This window comes from Seriola lalandi, unplaced genomic scaffold (assembly GCF_002814215.2).
Source record: "Seriola lalandi dorsalis isolate HSWRI2012SDOR001 ecotype SW California unplaced genomic scaffold, Sedor1 jcf7180002054372, whole genome shotgun sequence".
NCBI classification, from domain to species: Eukaryota; Metazoa; Chordata; class Actinopteri; order Carangiformes; family Carangidae; genus Seriola; species Seriola lalandi.
The window spans coordinates 85,604-106,756 of NW_019524925.1; the positions used below are offsets into that span (position 1 = coordinate 85,604).

The 21,153-nt window shown below is 38.7% G+C and overlaps 1 protein-coding gene across 1 annotated transcript in view; it reads right to left on the reverse strand.

The window, feature by feature from the left end:
• Window positions 1–21,153, reverse strand: part of LOC111656885 (multiple epidermal growth factor-like domains protein 11) — a 131,677-nt gene that overhangs the window by 41,211 nt on the left and 69,313 nt on the right. Inside the window, exons 7-9 of the mRNA XM_087174690.1 lie at window positions 4,914–5,160; window positions 3,706–3,826; window positions 2,843–2,979 (exon numbers count right to left, since the gene is read on the reverse strand). Coding sequence (XP_087030816.1) covers window positions 2,843–2,979; window positions 3,706–3,826; window positions 4,914–5,160 — 505 coding nt within the window. The remainder of the gene's footprint in view (window positions 1–2,842; window positions 2,980–3,705; window positions 3,827–4,913; window positions 5,161–21,153) is intronic.

The window sequence follows — 21,153 nt, forward strand, 5'->3', positions numbered from 1 at the left end:
TTTAGATCATATCCATAAATGTTGGACCCCTGGAGCTCTGTAGGTGTGTCGCAAATGTAAATAATAGACTGTATTTAGACCTGTGTTTAGGAAACTAAACTATACTACACGATGCAGTACATTGCGAATAAGGCACAAAAACAGGTCTGTGAGCCAATTAGAAGAGAGGAGGATCTGAGCCTCTCTTCTGATTGGCTGACTGTTTTCTAACTAACGAAAATATTTCAGGTAAACACTCAGAGAAATCAAATCCTGCAAGACTGGATGGTGGGTCTGGGTGGGCTTGGCTTGGGGCATGGCTGAGAGCGGTGACTACTTTGTTATGACATCACAAAGTTACAGAAGTCCTGACAGCTCATTTTAAGGCTCAGTTTCTGAATACAGGCCATGAGCATTTCTCTGTGAACTGTGTGAACTTCGCGCTTTGATACTTTCACAGTATTAATATAGATCCTAGACCTGCTTTATAATCAAAATACATGGAAATCTCATCTAATACAATATGGGACCTTTAAAAGTTAATATCAGGTTTGGAGCAGAGGTTTGTGGTAAAATGAAAAGTATGAAAATAAACAATGTAATGATGATCAACATGCTGAAATGAAAGTGACAGTTTGACACTGGTAATGCAGAGGACAGATTCTAATGATGCTTCTGTTTTCCATTAGTGATGATCAGATGATGAAGGCAAATCAGGCAGAGTGGTAAATACTCCGGTTAATTAAACTAAACTGGTTAATCCTCAGATGTTCAGGGAAGTCAGTCAGTGCGGGAATAATAGAGACACACCTGGATCTACACAGTACTACACAAAATCTGGACACCAACACACCAGAGACAAAACCCACAGATCACAAGATTCATTCAAAAAATTAAAGAACTTAAAAAACAGTGGAAATATGCATCATAGGAAAAACAAAAAACATCCCAAATATGATCAAAACTAGGATAAGACTTCAAACCATGTACTGTATGCTCACATATACAAGTGTGAATGTAGAAATACTCAAACTAATGTTAAGTGAAAACTTGTTTTTGGTTGTTTAAAACAGGTTTCACATTCACCACTGCCTGCATTATCCTTTAAGCTCACATTTACAAATCAAAGAATGATGTATGATGCTTGTACTACTATCGAACTATAAAAGCTGAGTGATATTATCCCACACTTGCAGAGGGCACTCTGTTTTCCTCACAGACGACATGTGCTCTACCATCACATACATTCGCACCATTATAAGGTCAACAGGCTACACATTATGCTGAGACCCTGAGTGGTGCTCAAGGTTAAATCTTACAAAGTGGCTATATGGATTATAATGAGCATGACTGAACAGTCAGAAATGAATTGAATAGGAAATTGTTTAAGTTGAGTTAAAGTTAAGCTGACATCCCTGCATCATTCTCAACACGTCCACAACTTGAAACCATTAAGAAATAGACAAATCACTCAATTAAAATGGCCCAGCCAGGACTTATGTTTAGTGTCACGTTTAAATCATGGAGACTTCCTCAGGACTCTTATCTCAGCTAATTCCATTAGAACGTGGACGGGGCAGAAGAGAACTCAATCTCGGAATTATTCCATGTAGGCTAATTCACCTGTCTGGGGCCTAAATGAATGGAGGTAATTTGGCTCAATTGAGAATAACGATGGAGAGGGAGAAACAGAGAGATGGGCAGAGTGGAAGGAGGAGAGACAGAGAGAGAAAGAGGGGGACCAAGCTGACCAGGGGCAGGTGGGGGTGGAGAAGGTCTTTTTCAACCAAGAGACAGTGTCTGAGGTGATGGAGGTAATGAAGTAGAAAACTATTTCAAATGGCTCTTGGTTAAAATCTTCCACTTTAGGTGACGGTGGTACAGATTAAAAAAAAAAAAAAGAGAGAGAAAAGAGTATATTTGCAACCCATGAGCATTAGTATGAGGTAGAGTAGGAGGGAAGAACATTAACATTTAACACTGAACGTTTAGTGTCTGTAATTTGTACACACATATACAGAATATGTCACATGTCACAATCTATTTCTAATTTTGAGAACACACACAGTGATAATATACAAAACATTTTAAAGGATAAATGTCTTGATGTCAACTGGGATTTACTTAGAAATTAGGTCCAGTATTTACTCTCCTTTTAGCTCTGCTTTGGTCACCACGACCTGACTCTTTAGATGCTAAATGCTCCAGGTTTTCACCAGCGAGTTGAGTTGCTAGCTTTGTCTTTCTGCTGTTTGGTGATCAGACGTACACCACCAGGAGAGGCAAACTGGGCAAATGTTTGGGGGCTTCTCATATTGGCACTTTTTCCAATGACAACACCCTTAAACCTCCTATAAAGACACTACACAGAGCACTGCTGCTGCCCCCAAAAACCCATGGAGCACCTAATGATGTGTGCTATAGCTAGTGTCTATGACTGCCTATACTTGAGGCATTTAGGGGGCATCTGTAAATTGTGCTGTCTACCGATAGTCTGCACGTGAGGCGTTTAGGGGACATCTGCCAGCAGTTATTACTAATTAAGTCATCTAAATGTAAATAAGCAGTCAAGCCTGGTCCTATCATCTGCAGCATTTTATACAAAAACCATTTATACTACTAATTTGTTCAGAAAACATGTTCGCATTGACAAGTGGTAGTGTAGTGCCTCATTGTTTCTATTAGTTTCCTGGTTTCCTGACTCTATTTACTGTTTATTAAGTATTTTACTGTGTTCTTATAGTTATCTTTCTCCTCACGAGGGCAATATATATAAATATATATATAAATATTGCAATATATGATATCATCGCGATATTTGATATTACACTTGATATCTGATATTATACTTTTCATACTTTACCTCTCTCCAATGTAGCCAGCTGTGCACTGGCACTGACCGCTGATGTGGTCACACAACCCTCCGTTACGACACGTGCACTCCTGTGAGCAGTTAATGCCGAATGATCCAAACGGACACGGCTGTGCACATACTGGCCCCTAAGGAGAAAGATTACATCATGTTAACATGCACATTAAACATACGACTACTAAGTTTAAGAAAATGCTATGTGTAAGACGGAGTCATGTTAATATCAGTTAATGAATTCAATAAAAGTTCAAAGAGTTATTTGTCACAGTAAGACAGCAGTGATGTCAATAGTGTTAGAAAACTTCTCAGGTTGTAGACCCTAATCTTAGAAACAATAACCCTTCATTTTAAGTAGAAAAAACAAAAATCATCACAATCTATTAGGAGTTTTCAGGGTATTGTGAGTTAATTTACAATAACAATAGCCCACTACATTAACTATCAGCCAGTCATTGTGTTTGTTTCTACAGTAACAACTGCAATCACATTATTTCCTTTGCTCGTATTATGTTCGATAGCTGTATTATTCATTGTGAGTCTGAGCAGGTGCAGCAGGATGACTAAATAGCTCCTAACCATATAAAAGTTTCATAAGTGCTGGTTTCAAATAAATTCGGTGTCCCCTGATTAAATTAAATGCCATTAAGGAGACTTTTGTAGCCTCGCAAAAAAAATAAACTTCACGGAAGAAACACTAAAAACTAAACTTTCTTCCATTGAAAAATTGTCACATCAAATGTCTGTGTAAATTTTCATCCTCAGCCCCAAGTACAAATATGGTACACTCTATTAGCGGGCTCTCCAACAGAAATGCATATTAGCTGGTTTCGTTGTGAATGCGGTGCAGGTCGTACCACCCAGCCGGCGGGACAGGAGCACTCTCCGGTGACATGATGGCACGTTCCTCCATTCTGACAGGGACAGTGCTGTTCACACAGGGAGCCATGTTTACCTGGAGGACATGGCTCCTCACAGCTGGACAGAAGAAGCAGGTGTTTAGGTTGAAATATGAGGTTTGATAGTGAATCATCTAATCACTGACTCTCCTGTACTGTACAAGTCAACATACAAAGTCAAGATGAAGAAACAATACATATCTCCACTTACTTCTGCTTATTAACAAAACTCACAGTTATGAAATAGTGTTTGGAAACAGTAAAATAATCGTGTTTATACATTTAACATTACAGTTTTTCTCCACTGTTCTGATGCATTTGTGCCAACTATACTTGTACAACTGCAAAATGCAATGTTGCAGTGATCTCAGCTCTGACGCCATTCACCTAACCTTTAATCATTTCTGGTTCACTGCACACATGTGCAAGGTTTGCAGAACATTTAACACAAGTGCAGACACTGAGTGGTGACTTTGTTCCTAATAAAGAGAAATATGTTTCTGTTGTATTGGCTCAATTGTAGTGTTAAAATAAGACTTTTGACTTCATATAGACCTGGTGTATACGGAGCAAAGAGAGTAGTAAAAGCAGCTGTGTTGCTGTGTGTAAATTAAAGGTGGGAAAATCTATGGAGAGACAAAAGTTGTCCGTCTTTATCTTGGGGTCATTTGTGATAACGTAAGTGTTTCCTCTTCTCCAATGAAAGTGATTTTTTTTCAGTGGTCAAAATACAAGTACAAGGAAGATTGGAAGACATCACTTACATTTTAAAAAAATCTGACCCTAGTTCATGTAATAAATGACAGGTGGGTGAGCGTATGCATATCGCAAACCGGCGTGCATCCAAGTCTCAGCTCCACACACGCCCCACCTCTTTGCTCATTTTTGTATTAGCCAGGAGTTAGGCGGAGTCTGGCACTTCCAAGGTGGCTATTGCGAATTGAATTATTGAATGAATTATTACAGTAAGCTGTTGCAATATACATTCCTCTTTGCCTAACTTAAAGTAAACCTAAAGTTCAGCTTTAATTTTGTAGATCACTGTCAATACTGTAATAATCAAAAGCCCATCAGCACATTTATGGAGAATTTGAAGGGAGCTTTCTGAAAACACCTCAGAGGGACAGACCGTCAGAAGGCAAAACAGCCAAAAAACAGCTACTCACAAGGCCCCGGTGTATCCGGGTGCACAAAGGCACTCTCCAGTCTGATGATGACAGGTGGCGCCGTTGAGGCACTGGCACTCCAACAGGCAGTCCTTGCCATAGAAGTTGGGGTCACAGGGCTCCTCACAGCGCCAGCCCTGGTAGCCGTCAGTACAGACACAGGCTCCGGTGATCGGGTTACATTTGGCCCCGTTCCGGCACTGGCAGCGGTTAGTGCAGTGGGGACCCCAGAAATCGCTCTCGCAGCCTGGGCAGAGAGGAAAGTGTGTAAGTTAACACGTGATTTAAAATCGTGTAATCATCGAATATCTGCATGAGTCATGAGGTCTGAGACTGAGGAGGATTCATGGATGTCTGAAAATGAAGTAATCCATGTGAGAGTGTTAACGTTTAACACAGAGGAGGAAAGTGGGGTGAAGTGAGGTCAGGTGAGATAAGAGGAGGAGAAAAGAGAAGAGAAGAGTACAGGACCCATATTAATCAAACTTCTAAGAATTACACTAACTAAAGCTCTGACAGCTAAAGAATAAAAAAGTTATTCGCTGAAAGTGAGAAACAAGACACATCTATCAAGTGACCCACTCTGCACAGAGCAAAGTGGAGGAGTAACAGTTTAGAGCAGCTCTAAAGTGATCACATGATTTCTCAGAGACAAGGAACAGTATATTTAAAAAAAAATCTTTAAATTTTACTCGGTGAGTGATTTTTAATTTTGAAAAAATGTTGTACAATCTAATGCATCTACAACATATTAATAAGGGATTGAGAAAATAGGTTTTAATTATAGTAAAGTGGCTTAAATTGGGAAAAAAAGGTAATCAAACTGTAGCAGGAAATAAATGCTGCTTCTGCTTATCAGAGAAAAACCTATAAGGAGAATTTATCACCACATTTACAAGTGCAGACGGTGAAGATGCTTAAACAGTGATTGCAAACAAAATGAGTGCCAGCTTTACTCTTTACTGCACCTCTGATAAATGTCCAACAACCAAACAAATGTTCAAAATTATCTGTATTCGGATTACACCTTCATTAAATAGTTTTTCCTGCCATTGATACTTTGTCACATATATACTCCGTCTATAAGTTTAGCTGCCAATAAAATAATATCAATAATAAATCATGATTTCTATAGGAACCCTGGTTTTCCATCTTTTTGCATGATTTTGTTTAAAAGCTAGAAGTTGTGTATATAATGGAACAGGAGGCTCAGATCAATGTAAAATTGGTCTGAAGTGTCTATGATGAAAAATTGGAAAGTTATTGACAAAAAACAGGCCTTAACAGCTCGTGGGTCCTGGAGAACAATTTAAAAAATGAGACTGTGCATGTTGAAGGATGGAAAATACAGTTGGTTTAAAATAAGAAAGAAAGCTATTGTCAGATATCTGAAAAGATTTGTATGCACTTTTGAAACGGTCAGTTCTCATCCACTGAAAATACATTAGCATTACATAATATATTGAGATGTCCAGGGGTGTTTGTATCTGTCTAAGAGAGAAGAAGAGGAACTCTATTTGGCTTTTAAGGGAATAGTGATCTTGTACTTGGACTGTTGCTGTCAAAAGAAACCCAGGAGTGATCCTAAACTCTGGTTTGCCTCTCCTCACTCTGAAGACACCAACAAGATATCAACATCCAGAGAAACAGATGAGACAATCCAACACAGTCCAGTACACACAAATTCAATCTAAGGTAAGTATTGGTCTCAGTCTTCATGAATACTGACAGAAATAATTTTAGAGCAGTTTAACCTGCCTTGAGGCACCTTGAAGACTTCCCTGGGGTAGTAACTCTGCATATTGTCAGCTCTGAATGTCAGTGATGGGTGACAGGCTGAGGGATGTAAGCAGTGTTTCCTGACATCAGTAAACTCTACACAGCATTGTGATGTTTACCAGCCCAGCTGGTCTGTGATCTCTTCATACCAAGACATAGCTAAGAGCAGGGAAGCCAAGTTTAGTTATAAAGTGATTTTAAAACTATAAACCCACACAGACCAAAGATACACAGCAAAGTACAGAAATAGATTTAGGGGGAGTTTTTTAAGTTTCAGATCATCTGATGCTTTGCGTAGAGTAATCCACAGTATTGGTGCAGCTGTGGCAAAAATCCTGTCACTGATGTTACACTGCCAGTGCAAAAAAATTCAATAAAACACCCTCCACTTCACTAATTACTTCATAAAAAAAATAATTAGTTGCCTCACTTGTTCCATACATTTTTAGCAGAATATTTCAGACAAGGATTGAAATAAAATAAAAACTGCATCTACCTTGCTGGTTTCTTCTAATGTGCTCTACTCTACTGTGCTCTATTACTTTACTTTCAACAGGACTTGAAGGTAGAATAAGACAAGATAAATCTTTAGTTTTAGTATTTTAACCATGTTTCACCAAGTGGTTTAAAACTTTTGCCCTCACATTTCAATTTGTCACTTCCTGATCTCAGTAAATGCCAATGTCTGGCATTGTAGGCAAGTGGACACAATCTGCTGAATTTAAAGTGGAGATGAAAGGGACTTCTGCGGAATAACCTATTTCGTAATGTAAGATGATTATTCTGGTGTATTGACATAAAACTGTTGCTTATGTACTTTCATCTTGGCTAAAATGAACCACTGAGGTTTAGCTTTGCTCAAAGTTATGTCAAGGTGACCTCACCACACAGCTGGTTACTTAAGTCTGTAGGGGCTACATTCATCATCATTATCCCTACTCTAAAGGCATCAGTATGCTCCAACAGAAGATTGTCTGATAAGGTGCACTGTTATCCCCATATAACAATAACAGCTATGATGTCTACCCCTTCTCTATGAAGACCAGTGACGACATCTACAATAGCTATAAACACTTTTGCCTTCCAACGAAACATGTACAAACTAGTTCATTTCAAGTATAACCTCGCCTTCATGGCATTAAACTGCAGTAAAACTCTGTCGGACCAGAGTGCGACTTGTACAATGACAATCAGGGGGGGTCAACTTTTTCACCAGGGCGAAAGGGAACCCAGCTCATCGCCGGTGCATGCTTTAGTGAACTGCAATGTTACAATCCTTACAGTATCTTGCTTGTTTAACTAAAACTGTCAAATAAATGTAGTAGAGTAGAAAGTACCATGTTTCCCTCTGAAATGTAGCATAAAGTTTAAAGTAGCATAAAATGGAAATACTGGAGTTTAGTAAAAGTACCTCAAAATTTTACTTATACTTAGAGTAAATGCACTTACTTACTTTCCAATACAGCTAATACAATTATTTAGCCTCCAGTACTGAGTGAAAACAAAGAGGGTGCCTCTTGAAAGGCTACTGTCGAATAGGTAAAGACTAACCAAACCAAAACAGCCAAACAAGACTATTAAAATGAAATAATACACTCTATATTGATGTCAAAACGTATCTCTGGAACAACTAATCTGCCATTGTCTCACTGCTCATGACCGAGTGCCAGTGTAACCCTAAAATCAGATAACACATGACATTTTATATTGGTAATGAAATGACAAGCTAACACTGGAAACGAAGGGACGTGCTATCAGCTAACTAACATTAGCTAGCTAAACTGTCCTTAAGGCAAACATTTGTAACTAGCTGACATTAGCGTCCATCCGTAGATACTTGACATGATCTATTTTTAAAAAAATGACAAGGTAAGAAATTAAAGTGTATTAATCAAGCCAGATACTAAGCTACTGCAACTTACATTTACCAACAACGTCTCGATTTGCTTTTGCGACACACAGGTGCAAAGGGGGTCAGCCCTATGTTCCCACATTTCTTAAAACTTTTTTTTCACAGAAATTTTTGAAAATTAGGGTTAGGGTCAGGGCTGGGGCTCTGGGAACATAGGGCTGTGGGAACAAGGCAGGTACACAAGACATTCAGCAGCTAACATCAAGTTAAAGAAATGGTATGGTCCACTTTAGGGAAGTCTGAAATCGTAGTGCAAGATTCTTCCAGACATGAACATGAAAAATATGTTGTAATATTTGCAATTAAAGGTAAGCAGGATAAATAAATGTTTCAACCCCCCTGAACTGTTGTTTCTACCTCTTTTGGGGTCTTAATCAGGGGGTCAGACTCCCACTCCCCCCAAAAAATGTTTCAATAACTGAATTAAAACAAAAAGCATCAGTATGCTTCAAACAAAGTGCTTCTAAAATCACTGTTCTAACAGTGGCATTGGGGGGTCTGCATCTAACAATTTTTGCAACTTTCCAAAGCAGTTGATGCAACAGTCACACCCACTTTACACAGAGATTGGCCAAGTGTGCAGAGGTAATACAATTAAGCAGGATTTTGGCTCTTGCAAGCTCTCTCTTTATCCATCGTTCAACTACTTCCTGAACGACTGGATGCCTGAGAGGAAAGAATGTCCATAGTTATCCCCATTTCTTTGATTCATCATGTTGAGACTACAAAAAGATGGAGAGGAGTTCCTGGAGAAGGACTGGGGAGTCAGTTGGATGTGGCCAAGAAGAGGATATGATGATGGCCTTTTACCCCACCTTTGAGTGCAGCCATCTGCCTTTAGACATTGTCAGATGACTTTTGTACAAACTAGTACACAAAGTCCTTAAGTCAGGGTGCTCCTGACCATGATGCTCAGAAGTGCATTAACACTCAAACATTGCTCCTCATTTATCCTGATAAGACATGATAATAGAATAAAACACCACAAATATCAGCCTGCAGTAGGGAGGTGCGGCGTGATGGATGCAGGAACTCGTGCGGTTTCCTCCATACAGTACCACAGTCATCCCATCAGGCTGAAACAGCAGAAAATTCAGCATTTAGCATTTTAATTCTCTAGGCCACTGCATCCAGTGTTTTGCTGAATAAAGTGGAACTAGCATGGGACAATGGATTGTGGGTTGTTATTTGTTCTTTATTCCAAAGGAGTCTTATTTACAAAAATCGAATCTGCACATTACAACAGTTATTTTACAAAGACAGTTATTTTCAGCCTCTTTAGTCTCTTGTGACCAAATGGATAGAATGTTTTTTAATCATTTCTTTAACCCGTCTAACTTCCTTTATATACACTGATGAAAGTGGAAGAAATTTTCAGGACCTGTATTCATAAAATATATCACAGGTCTGTAAATTGATGACTTCCTGGTATTGATCAGAACCTGATGAAATTTGATGAAAACAAGTTTAAAAGATGGAACATTTTATTGTATATTACATCATCTCAGATAACATAAATCAAAGCACTATTTTTCTGATATATGCTCACAGGGGGAACTGCAATCCACCAGAAAGGAAGTGAGGTATTCAGAGCCTGAATGGCCTTAAATTAAAAGAAGCTAGGATTAATCTTCTGGTTGTATCCCTCTGCCAATCTGTCAAGTTGCAGTTTACATCCACTCATATAATCTCATTTATTCAGTGAAGAATTAGAGGGAATTTATTTAAAGGTATTTTTTGAGTTGTGATAGAGGGATATATACTATAAATAAAATTGACTTGACTTTGTTCAGCTTCACTGTTCTGCTGTATGTTTATTGCTGCATTAGTGTGTAAATTCATTGAGGTAAATCAAGAAACAGATTTAAACTGTAGCCATGACATTAGACAATGCTTCAAACAGAAGCTACACGTTCAACCCAGCAACACAGAAGATCTGTACAATCACCACAGTTTCAAGGTGGGTTTCCAGGATTGGTGTCATCAGTTCATTGTATTTGCACTCTGGGTGTTCCTGAGATATCGTGTTCACAAGAATGGGACTACCTGAAAACATCATGCCTCCGACCCCAGCTGGGAAATGGCGGTGAAACAGGGCGAAGCTGTTCAGACATGAGGAGCTTTCCTGCCCAAATGTGGGTGGTAGTCTCACAGATATTATTGTGTTAAATGTTTCATCAGTACTGTGGTGGACAGAGCTATGAGAAGACAAAGCATAAATCGGACTTGCACTCCCTCCCTCTCAATCTTTCTCTAATTTACTCTCTTCCTCTCTCTCAGTTCCTCCTGACTCTCTCTATCTCTCTCCACATCCTGGTTCTCTCTCAAAGAAGGGAGTTCTCTTTATTACTCTTAACTAGTGAGCCAGCATAGTCAAATCCTTTATCCTCTCACAGCCTCAATTATTCAGCAGCAAAGAGTCCAAATCAAGTGACTAATGACTTTGATCAAGAGTAGCTCACTGGCACTAAGCAGAACTTTCTGCACTAAATTAAGAGCTGCATAATATACTTTGGCAGGGGCTAACTCTTTAAGGAATATTTCTAGGTTTGTCTATGGTGTAGTCACTCTTTGCTAATAATAAAATCTGAGCTTGTGCAAGAGGTTCGGCTCTTTTCTCCCTCTCATGTCTAAGAGAGAAACCTAGATAACATTCTTAACCTAGCACTTTGTGTCTGTGGCGGTCTCTCCAATCAAAGCTCTTGCAGAGGTTTTTTCTTTTAATGCGGTGAAATCGGTTTTCAATTAAAGAAATAGTTCCAAATTTTGGTAAATACACCTATAAGAAGACTGATACTACTCTTGCATCTGTCGGTTAAGTTACATCTTGTTTCTTTAATTTGTACACAAATACAAAATGTAAAAGCCTCTAACTGTTACTTTTACATTTCTGTTTGCATTTTTTCAAGCTAAGCTAAGCTAATTGGCTGCTGGTAGTAATTCCATGGTGGTATCAATCTATTTGATGCAATTTGATTATTATTTCATTAGTTAATGTGGTTGAGATAAATAGAAATCAGGATATAAAGGGTTAATATTCTATAATATGATAATACAAGCCACCAGATTTGCCATCTACCACCAGACCCATCCCGGGAATCATCGGTGGGATTTCAGGGTGAGCATTATACCGGCCCACCCTCAGCCTCATGAGCACAGACACAATACAGCTGGCCTGAATGTTTATCAAATGGTGATCAATGATTATTGGTTTGATATGAAGTAAAATCAAACTTTTATGGCATATTGTGGCATATTATCAGAAAGGTACGCAATGGCATGCTGCCAGACCTTAGAATGAGTTGAAGACAACATCAATATCCTTCTTGAAGGTCACAGGGGAAAAGCATCCAGACCAGACCGAGATCAGGTTCCAGGGAGCCCTTTGTCAGGAATGGGCTGAGAATGTCTGAACAGCCTGCATGTGGTATTTTTTAACACAGTTACAGAGGCATTCAGAGGGGCAAAAACACACACATAATGAATAAATGATAAAACTTCATACTTCATGCTATTTTACTTTCACAGTATGGATCTTTCAAGCTCTGTTTGGTGTGCAGGTTATAAATGAGCTCCACAGTCTGGCTCGGGAGGATGAGTTTAACTATGAGCAAACAACAGAGGCTGAGAGAAATACCTGTCACTCAGTTAACATTAGGTGGTGGAGAAAGATGTAATGGGAAAACCTATACTGGTCTGTTTTTGTTGGATGTATAAGTAGAAAACTGTTTGCTAACAGCAATGCTGGGAGTTTGTGTTTGACAATCTGCCGCCAAGCTTGTGTTTGTGGGTACATTTTGTTGTTAAACAGTGTATTTTGATATTATCTTATAAATTTTCATTTTCTAAACCAAAGTGTGATAGCTCAAAATGTTGATCTTAAATAACAGAAAACGTAAAGGTTTTAAATTGAATCCTCAAAAATCAAATGAAAAGAGGGCTTCATCTTAAAGTTACCATTTTGCATCCACAGAGGTAGAAAATAGACTTCTGCCTTTTAGTCATTGACTTTAAAAATGAAATAAGCACACAGAAGATATTTTGTAGTTTGAACGACTCTTTTCCATGACTGGAAAAAAAACTTTTACTCAGACTATACTTTAAGAAGGTTTGATACAGTTGGCTGAAAAAAAGAAATAAATCTGGAGGCTTTTGTAAATTTTCAAAGTAAAACATTTACAAAGATGATAAAACCTGTTTGAAACCTTGAGCCAGCTTGGCAGATTCAATGGGTATTTTGTTACAATAACATTTCCCTTTGAAAACTGAAGTAAAAAGGAATTTCATGTCCCTGTCACTGGATTATTTTACTGCATTTCTGAAGACAAGCTTACTCTGTTTCCACAACAGAGTAATCAAGAGTATTCCCATGGTTGATTTATATTATAGCCATATCATAGTACAGAGAGAAGGTGCAGGAGTGGCAGTTGGTTGACCTTCAAATGGCTGTTTACTCATTGTTTTTAATGGTTTTTATAGAAAGAGCTCAATAAATTACAACCTATACGTTAACTAAAAGTACAAGCAGATAGAGAAGCAATTAGAAAGCTTCCAAGTCCATTACTGCCTTTACGCTTCACACTCACATACTGAACATACTGAAATATTGATGTTTAAAAGTTGCTTTTTTTAATGCAGCAGCTAATTGGAAGAGTCACAGACAACCCTCCTACACACAAGGACAAGAATTTCTACCATTATGTACAGCAAAGAAAACTTGACTTTCAATTTTCTAAGTCTCTAACATTGGAGGGTATTCATGAAACATCTACAAAGACAACAAAGAGAACGCGACAGATAATAATTTTCTTTTTTAAATAAAATGTATGAAATGTCTAATTGACTCCAGCAGGATGAACTCCAGACGAAGCACAGACTTTAAAGCTGAGAGAACACTAAAATCCCCCCTGTTGCAGAGGCTAAAAGACTAAGATGAGTCAAAACACAAAATATACGAGAAAACTTCAACTACATGACTAATATCTACTTTAGTCTTTCTAATGGTATGGCTTAAGCTAAAATTTGCCAGCCGTATCAGCACTACTAATGTACATTAGGGGCTGATACTGAGTCAAGGTGTAATGTGGTGGTCTTTTTATTTTTCTTTCCAGTAACCACTCCCGTAAAAGAGATGTTCAGTCCTCGACTGTAGGAGGTCACAGGAGCAGTCAGAGCTCTAAGAGCAAGTTCCATCTCCGGCCCCGGTTAAGTACACTACAAGGTCTACAAGCAGTGCCCAAGGCTGCTAGTGCAACTCTGGAAGATGAGGTGATGTGATGGAGAGTAAAAGTCACTCTTCAGTGGAGGGTGACTGGATAAAGAAAGAAGAGGATTCAAGCCTCATTGAGCAGTTTCGTATAGTCTCACTGCTCAGTGATGAAGGGATGATCTTTGAGATTATGGGAAATCACGAGTTCTTCTTGAAGAATGGATACATAGACATCTCAGTACAAAAAGGGGGAAGTCTCAAAACCCCGCTGATCCGGGAGGCAAAGGGAAAGCAGAGCAGACCTTGCAGCACTCTGGCTAGACCTAACCAATGCCTATGGATCCACGTCACAAACTCATTGAAACAGCACTGACAAGACACCATGGCCGGGCATTGGCTGGAGAAGGGTATAATCACTGGCTGCAAAATCTCAGTATAACTCTTAGGCCACGAACATGATAGTCAAGACAACATCCATCCCTGGGTGCAGGAAAGATCTCTGTAAAGAGTGGTCGAAGTTGGGTGCAGGCCATTAAAAGGACTGCAGTGCAGAAGAGCCACCAAGAACATTCTGGAGGCTGCTGAAAAGGCAAAGACGCTTATAAATTACTACTTTATTCTATAGTTAATGGAAATCTTTCCCAATTTTTGAATGTTGCTATTTTATGTGTGAACCCATTTTTGTAACTCTTCAAAACCAACAACAAAAAAGGAGAAAATTTCAAGAGGCAGACCCCCTGTTAAGGCTTCCTACAGTGAGCCGGCAAAAAAACACAGTGTGAACTGAAACTAAAATCAATTAAATAAAAAAACAATACTGAAACTGAAACATTCTCTTTAGTAAAAATTGTAGTTAAAGACAGAAATAGCTAATACATTTTTTTAGTAGTTAGTAGTGATGAACCAACTTGGTTTATGGTGGCCATAAAGATTTCTTCATAGTTTAGTTGAAGCCAGTTGAGCCACTGGTGATTTTAAGTAGAAAGATCTGGACATGTGGTGAGACTCACTTTCACATTTAGCCATATGTTTGCAAAAATATAATTAAATGTCAAATCATATTATTCCCTGCACACATGGTGGGAGACTGGGGGAGGAAATAGAAAGTCACACAGGCCTACTTTCTACCAGGTTCTTGTTATGTGCAATGTTTCACAGAAAAGCACTTTGAGGTAACAAAGTCATGATGTGATTTAAACACCTGCTGCTATTACCTTCCTGTCATATCGGTGGAACAGGTTTACAGAACTGATCTGAACTGTAAGTTTACATGCACACAAGAACTGACAATCGACAACACAATTTTTACAGACATTGTAGCAACCTGTCACCTGTAAATGTGTGTAAATATGCAGCAGGTCTATGATCAGATTTTTCCTGCAATAATGGATTACAGTGGTTTTTTTTAGCAATACAAGAAGCTATTTCCTGATAACTTTTCTTTTTGTGTGTGTGTGTGTGCGTATGTCTTTCCCTTCATCATGCTAGTCTGCTATCACAGTGATATTTTCCCTGTCGGAAGTCTTTCTCCTGCACTTGCTCACATGTAAAAAGCTGAAAGAAACTGTTTATTAATTTACATTACAGTTACTGATTTTTCTGGCCTCTCTGTTAGCTCTGTTTCTGGTCTCCACCAGCTCCTAAGGTTTATATCTGGCTGCTAAATGCTCCACTATGTTCACCAGCTGCTATCTAACTGTGTCTGTCTGCTGTTTGCTGCTGTGTAGGTAGTGGATAGTGGATTTCTACAGCCGTTTCTCTGAAATCAGCAGCCTGCTGCATCCAACGCTATGAGAGTGAACCACACCAGTTAAGTTGTGTCTAAACAGATAAATACTACAGCTGAAACTCACCATAAAGCTGTGTAAAGCTGCAGGGAGGTGCAGATTCAGCTCACAATTCTCTACAGGTTAATCACTACTGGAGACACCTCTCACATTGTCACACTAATCACATACATTGTTATTATAGAAATATTGATGATGGCCGCTTAAAAAAATCCTATTACTGCAACTTGCTAGTGCTATTGTTGTATAGTTCTATTAAGTGCACCTGCTTTATTTACATTAACTTATTCAAGAGGAACTGCTGCTGGTATATTGCTACAACTCACACTGGCAGGTCTTTTTCCATTCAGCATAATAAGGTTATGATACATAATGTGCTAAGCACAGTATAAGAGCTATATCTTGTGAGAAAATTAACTTTTTCAACATTATTAGAGTTTGACGTTCGTGATGTGATTAGGCACGAATATGAAAGTTTAATGTAGGTCCTATTTTACAATTGTGTTTAAAAGCATTATATTGTATTGAATAATCCTGTGAAGTGCTTTAGGTAATGGGTGCACACACACTGTGCATGGCTGATTGATGTCGGTGTAAAATTGTTCGCGGCACATACTTAAAATGCTGTTCTTTCTTGTCTCTCTAGCTGTTCATTAAAAAAAAAAAAAACCTTAAGGGTTTCACTGTAACACTTTTTCATGACACAAGCAAAACTTATGCAAATGTAATAATCATTCATTAGTCATTATCAGGTGGAAACCAGTTGGTTGAGTTGTTTTGTGCATTTTAGGCTGTATTCATGTGAATGTGCAGAGATGTGTTTTTCCCAAACTTCAGGAAATTCTACTGAGTGTGGTTCTTACTAGAAACCGGCTTCACATTTAGATCCCAACATACTGTACATGCATACCAGTACTAAACAGCAGAGATTTCCATGTCTTTTTTTAATTTTAAAGCAGGTCTAGGTTTATATTAATACTTTAAATGGATCAAAGCCTGTATTCAGAAACTGAGCCTTAAAACAAGCCGTTAGGATTTCTGCAACTTTGTGATGTCACAACAAAACAGTCAGCATCAATCAGAAGAGAGCCTGATTGGCTCACCGACCTGTTGTTACTAGGGCTCCAGAGAGAACCTGAGAGAAGAGATTTGAAACTACATTGAGATGGTTTTTGGTTCTTAAAACCACAAATATACCTTCTTATGGATATAAACACTTTAAAATATGGGACCTTTAACCTCTCGAATAAATAAAAATCTGAGAACTAATCTTCTGTTTCTAATCAGTGTGAGAAAAATACAACACCTCTCCAGCATTAAATTAATACTGAAAATATCTCTTTCCACTCTTATTCTAACCAAATGACATCTGCATGGTGAGTGTTTTTCATTAATCAAACCTGCTTGAGTACACAAGTCAAAACAGTCACGGGGTGGGCCACAATGTTGGAGTGATTAACTGCATGAAATTAAAAAAAAAACAAAAAAAACACAGGATAAGGGCAGAAAAACACATCCACAGTCGAATTAACTGACTTTTTGTGGCTCTCGACAGTTTTATTTTTTAGATGACTGTATCAGAATTATGGGTTGTGGACGAGTAAAAACACAACACACAGAACATTGATTGTTGATTTCCAAAGGCCCATTTCACGCAAAAGTTTGGCTCATTATTTATTTATTTGCACATTTGTTTATTTGGGGGAACCAAATTAAATCTGAATCACACAGGTGTTCTTACCTGATAAACAGAGAAGAAATATCACTGTGATTTTAAATTAACGATCCAGGCCAAGAAAGACACTGCAACAAGACCAAACTACTCATCTTGCAAACTAAGATTTAGGCAGCAAAGTCTGTGACAAAATGACTTAGTCACATGATGAGAAAATGCATTGTTCCCCCATTAAAAACAAGCTCCCAGTGAGAGGGTGATGGACGAGCAGCCTGATTGGACAGGAACGAAGGGGAATACCCTGCCAATAAGCGCGGCAGAGGGATACTGCTGAGTGGCCGAAAACACAGCAGTACTCCCACTGCCACTGGGCCGAGTGTTGATCTATGGAGCAGCAACCGCAATCATTTGTCTTGGTTCTGCCCCGCTGATCACGTTCTGGGTGTGTGGGGGCTGGACTCTGAGCTACAGTGTTTTATTTAGTTTATTAGTGAACACCTGCATAAATAGGAGCAAATGTTGGGGGTAGGGCGGTGTGGGACGAGGACAGAGGGTGGCATGGATGCAAAAGTCTTTGGAGGGCGTATATGTTCGCTCACTGCCGCTCTCTAAGAAGACCAGATTTATTAATGGTTGAGCGCAGCAATAGGTCAATAAAATGTCAGAAAATCATATAAAATATCTGTATGTAAAATATCTTGTTTTGGACAAACATTCGAGAACACGAAGACGTTCAGTTTACAATTATAGGAGACTAAGAAACCAGCAAATAATCATATCCGCGAAGCTGGAACTGGTGTTTTTCTTGTTTTTGTTTTTTTTAGCATTTGTTTACAACATTATTTCAACAATTATTCAGCTAATTGTTTCAGCTCTAAAGAAGGTTTATATGTTCTAACTAATGGCTTTATTTGTGGGTAATAAATGATTTAATAATGCTTTATAGATCAGTTATAAATCATTCATTAGAGCGCTTTGGCCAGCCAGTTTGTGAGAACTCTCTCTGGACCTAGAACTATGTTAGCATTGTACTTTTAGACAACTCTTCATCATTAGAAAGATCTCTCTGATGGACCACATATCTTACTACCCGGTCTCCTAGAAATAACATTTCCATACAACTAAATGCTTTCAACAGTTTAAAGGAACTGTAATTGTTGCCAGGGTTCACATCCATTCACAAAGTCCTGTTCGAGGTCAGGTTTAGGCTTCACGGACAGATGATATTTTAACTTAGTAAAAAAAGAAAGAAGAGATCGTGGTCAAAAGACCATGATCTTTACCTTAAATTGGTTGCGTATATGAAAATGATCATGTTGCTTAAAACAGATATTGTAGGAAAATCTAATTAAATACATTGTAAGATGAACATTTTCTGACTTTGCAGAGAAGCCCATTAAAAACAGTTCCTCATTATGTTGGTTCAACATGTATTTGCTGATAATTTTGTAGCATATAAACCTCATTTCCAGGAGACTGAAAAAGGGGCCACAGAAAAAAACTTATAATTTATAACTGCAGACTTATTAGAAAGTAAGAAACCTAGTATTTACTAACTTATTTTCAACATTTACAACTACATCAATATTATCATCAAATAAAAACACAACCATGTGTATGTGGATTATTTGAATGGGCTGTAACTGAGATGAATATGATAATATGATTTTATGTACATCTTCATGTATTTCAACTGTGTGGAATAAATAATAAGTTCAAAAAAAAAAACACAACCATGTAATTACACAAGTTGGTAACGCTTTCGAGTACACTGTTAAGAAGGTTTCTTTGTTCAAGTTCAACACAGTGGGAATTTCCTAACTGTATAAAATGAATAAACCTCACAACCTGGAGACCCAAAAGTTATTTGTATAAAATATTAATTATAGACCATAAATAAAACTATCATGGCATCTAATTTGTCTAAGCTATTCATCAGTTAAAAGAAAAACAACACAAACACAAATCTACATCCAAACACATCCCCCAGAACACACACATTTGCTTTAAAACCCACACACATCACATGATATGCAACACTAAGTTATATGCCATGTCATGCCTGTAGTCAGGCTTTCGTAGTTCCTGCTTCATGCGTAACTGCAGGCAGAGAAACGGCCCCGTATCCTCTGAACTGAGAGCCAATAAATGGTTTGTTGCAGGATGAATAAATGATTGTGAAGTTGTTCTATGTCTGTCATCGTGCTCAATTGAAGATTTCACCCTGTCCAGATGCTGGGGATCGATACTGCTGACAGCCAATGAACACCTTCTAAGCCTTCTGCACTGTTGGGCAAAAGCCAGTGGACTATCCAGTCAGTACACGTACACACACACACACACACACACACACAACACACAAACTCTCTCACACACACACACGCACGCACGCACGCACGCACGCACGCACGCACGCACGCACGCACGCACGCACACACACACACACACACACACACACACACACACCCTGCAGCTTAATTCATTCATTTTTAATCCAATGGCATCTTTGTCAAAAACCTGTGGAACTGAGGGAGACCGACTCGGAGCGGAGAGAAGCAATCTGTAGGATACTTGTTTTTCATGACTTTGATGACACCTTTGTGTGATGAGCAGTTGCTGCTTTGGTGCTTTGCATTTACTGCAGGCACTGGGCCAATATAATCTATTATTAAACACTGCTCTCTTGTATTTATTCCAAACAAATTGCTATTGTTGCTTCCATAAACACAAAAAGACAATAACTTCCTGAACAGCTGAATAAAGAAAGTAAACCTAACTGCTGAACAGCAATGTTAGAGATTTCAAAACAACATATTGGTTGATGCATTATTGTTTAAAAAAAAAAAAAAAGGTTTTATTATATGAAAGAAATAGAAATTATTACTTTGAGGCCCAGCAAATCACACCCAGGTGGCATTTTAAATGAGAAATCCAACAGGCTCATTGAGAAAGGTCAACAAGCGGGACAAGCTGTGCCTGTGGAAGGTATACATTCATGAAGCGGAGGTACACTACATTTATATTTCCAGCAGCAGCCTGGTACTGCCCAGCAATGCACCACTTTATTCAAGGCCACACTGCTTGCATGAGTGAAACTATTTTCATCAGCACACTGTCAGACAGCCACTGTGCACTCCCTTGACAAATGAGTAAACAATACTTTATAAAAGAAGCAGCAGGAGTGGGGGTGGGGGGGTGTTTTTCTGTAGTATGCCACATTCCCTCTGAAACAAACTGATGAAAGTTGCCGATAACACAACAGTGTGATTTGAGGTTGTCAGTAGACAACTGTGTCAAGCAGAGCTGAGTTATTAGCAGACATCTGACCCATATTCAGACACGCACGCTTGTGTTTATTTCAGAGTCATTGATTTCCTATTTTCAATTAATAATTGTAATTAGTGGCGGTATATTTCAGGCTGTGCGGGACGTGGGTCGATGAGGGGGAGGACTGTGATGGAGGACGGGCCAGATGGATGACACATTTTACTGCTCACAGGCCTGGAATAAAGTGTCGGTTTACTGTGACACCGTCTGACTCGATGACCGTGTGTGTGCGTCTGCGTTGGTTTGCATCTAGGTGACTGAGTTTTAACAGATTTTCCCTTTAATGAGGCCATTTTCACGTCCAGATAATAAGCCAGGAAAGTCAGCATTGCATTAATCAATGCTAGAAAACAGTCATTTTAAGGCCTTGGGCAAAACATATCAGGCCAAGAGTTTTTACTGACTTCTTTGCTCTGCACTCTCCGCATTGTTTTTTTTAAGACTAAATAATTGCTGTCATTAGCGGCCGTCAACAACTTTGCTGTGGAATGATGCATGAGATGTGGCAACCTTTCACTTGATCACTTAATGATTTTTGTGTGTGTTTGTGT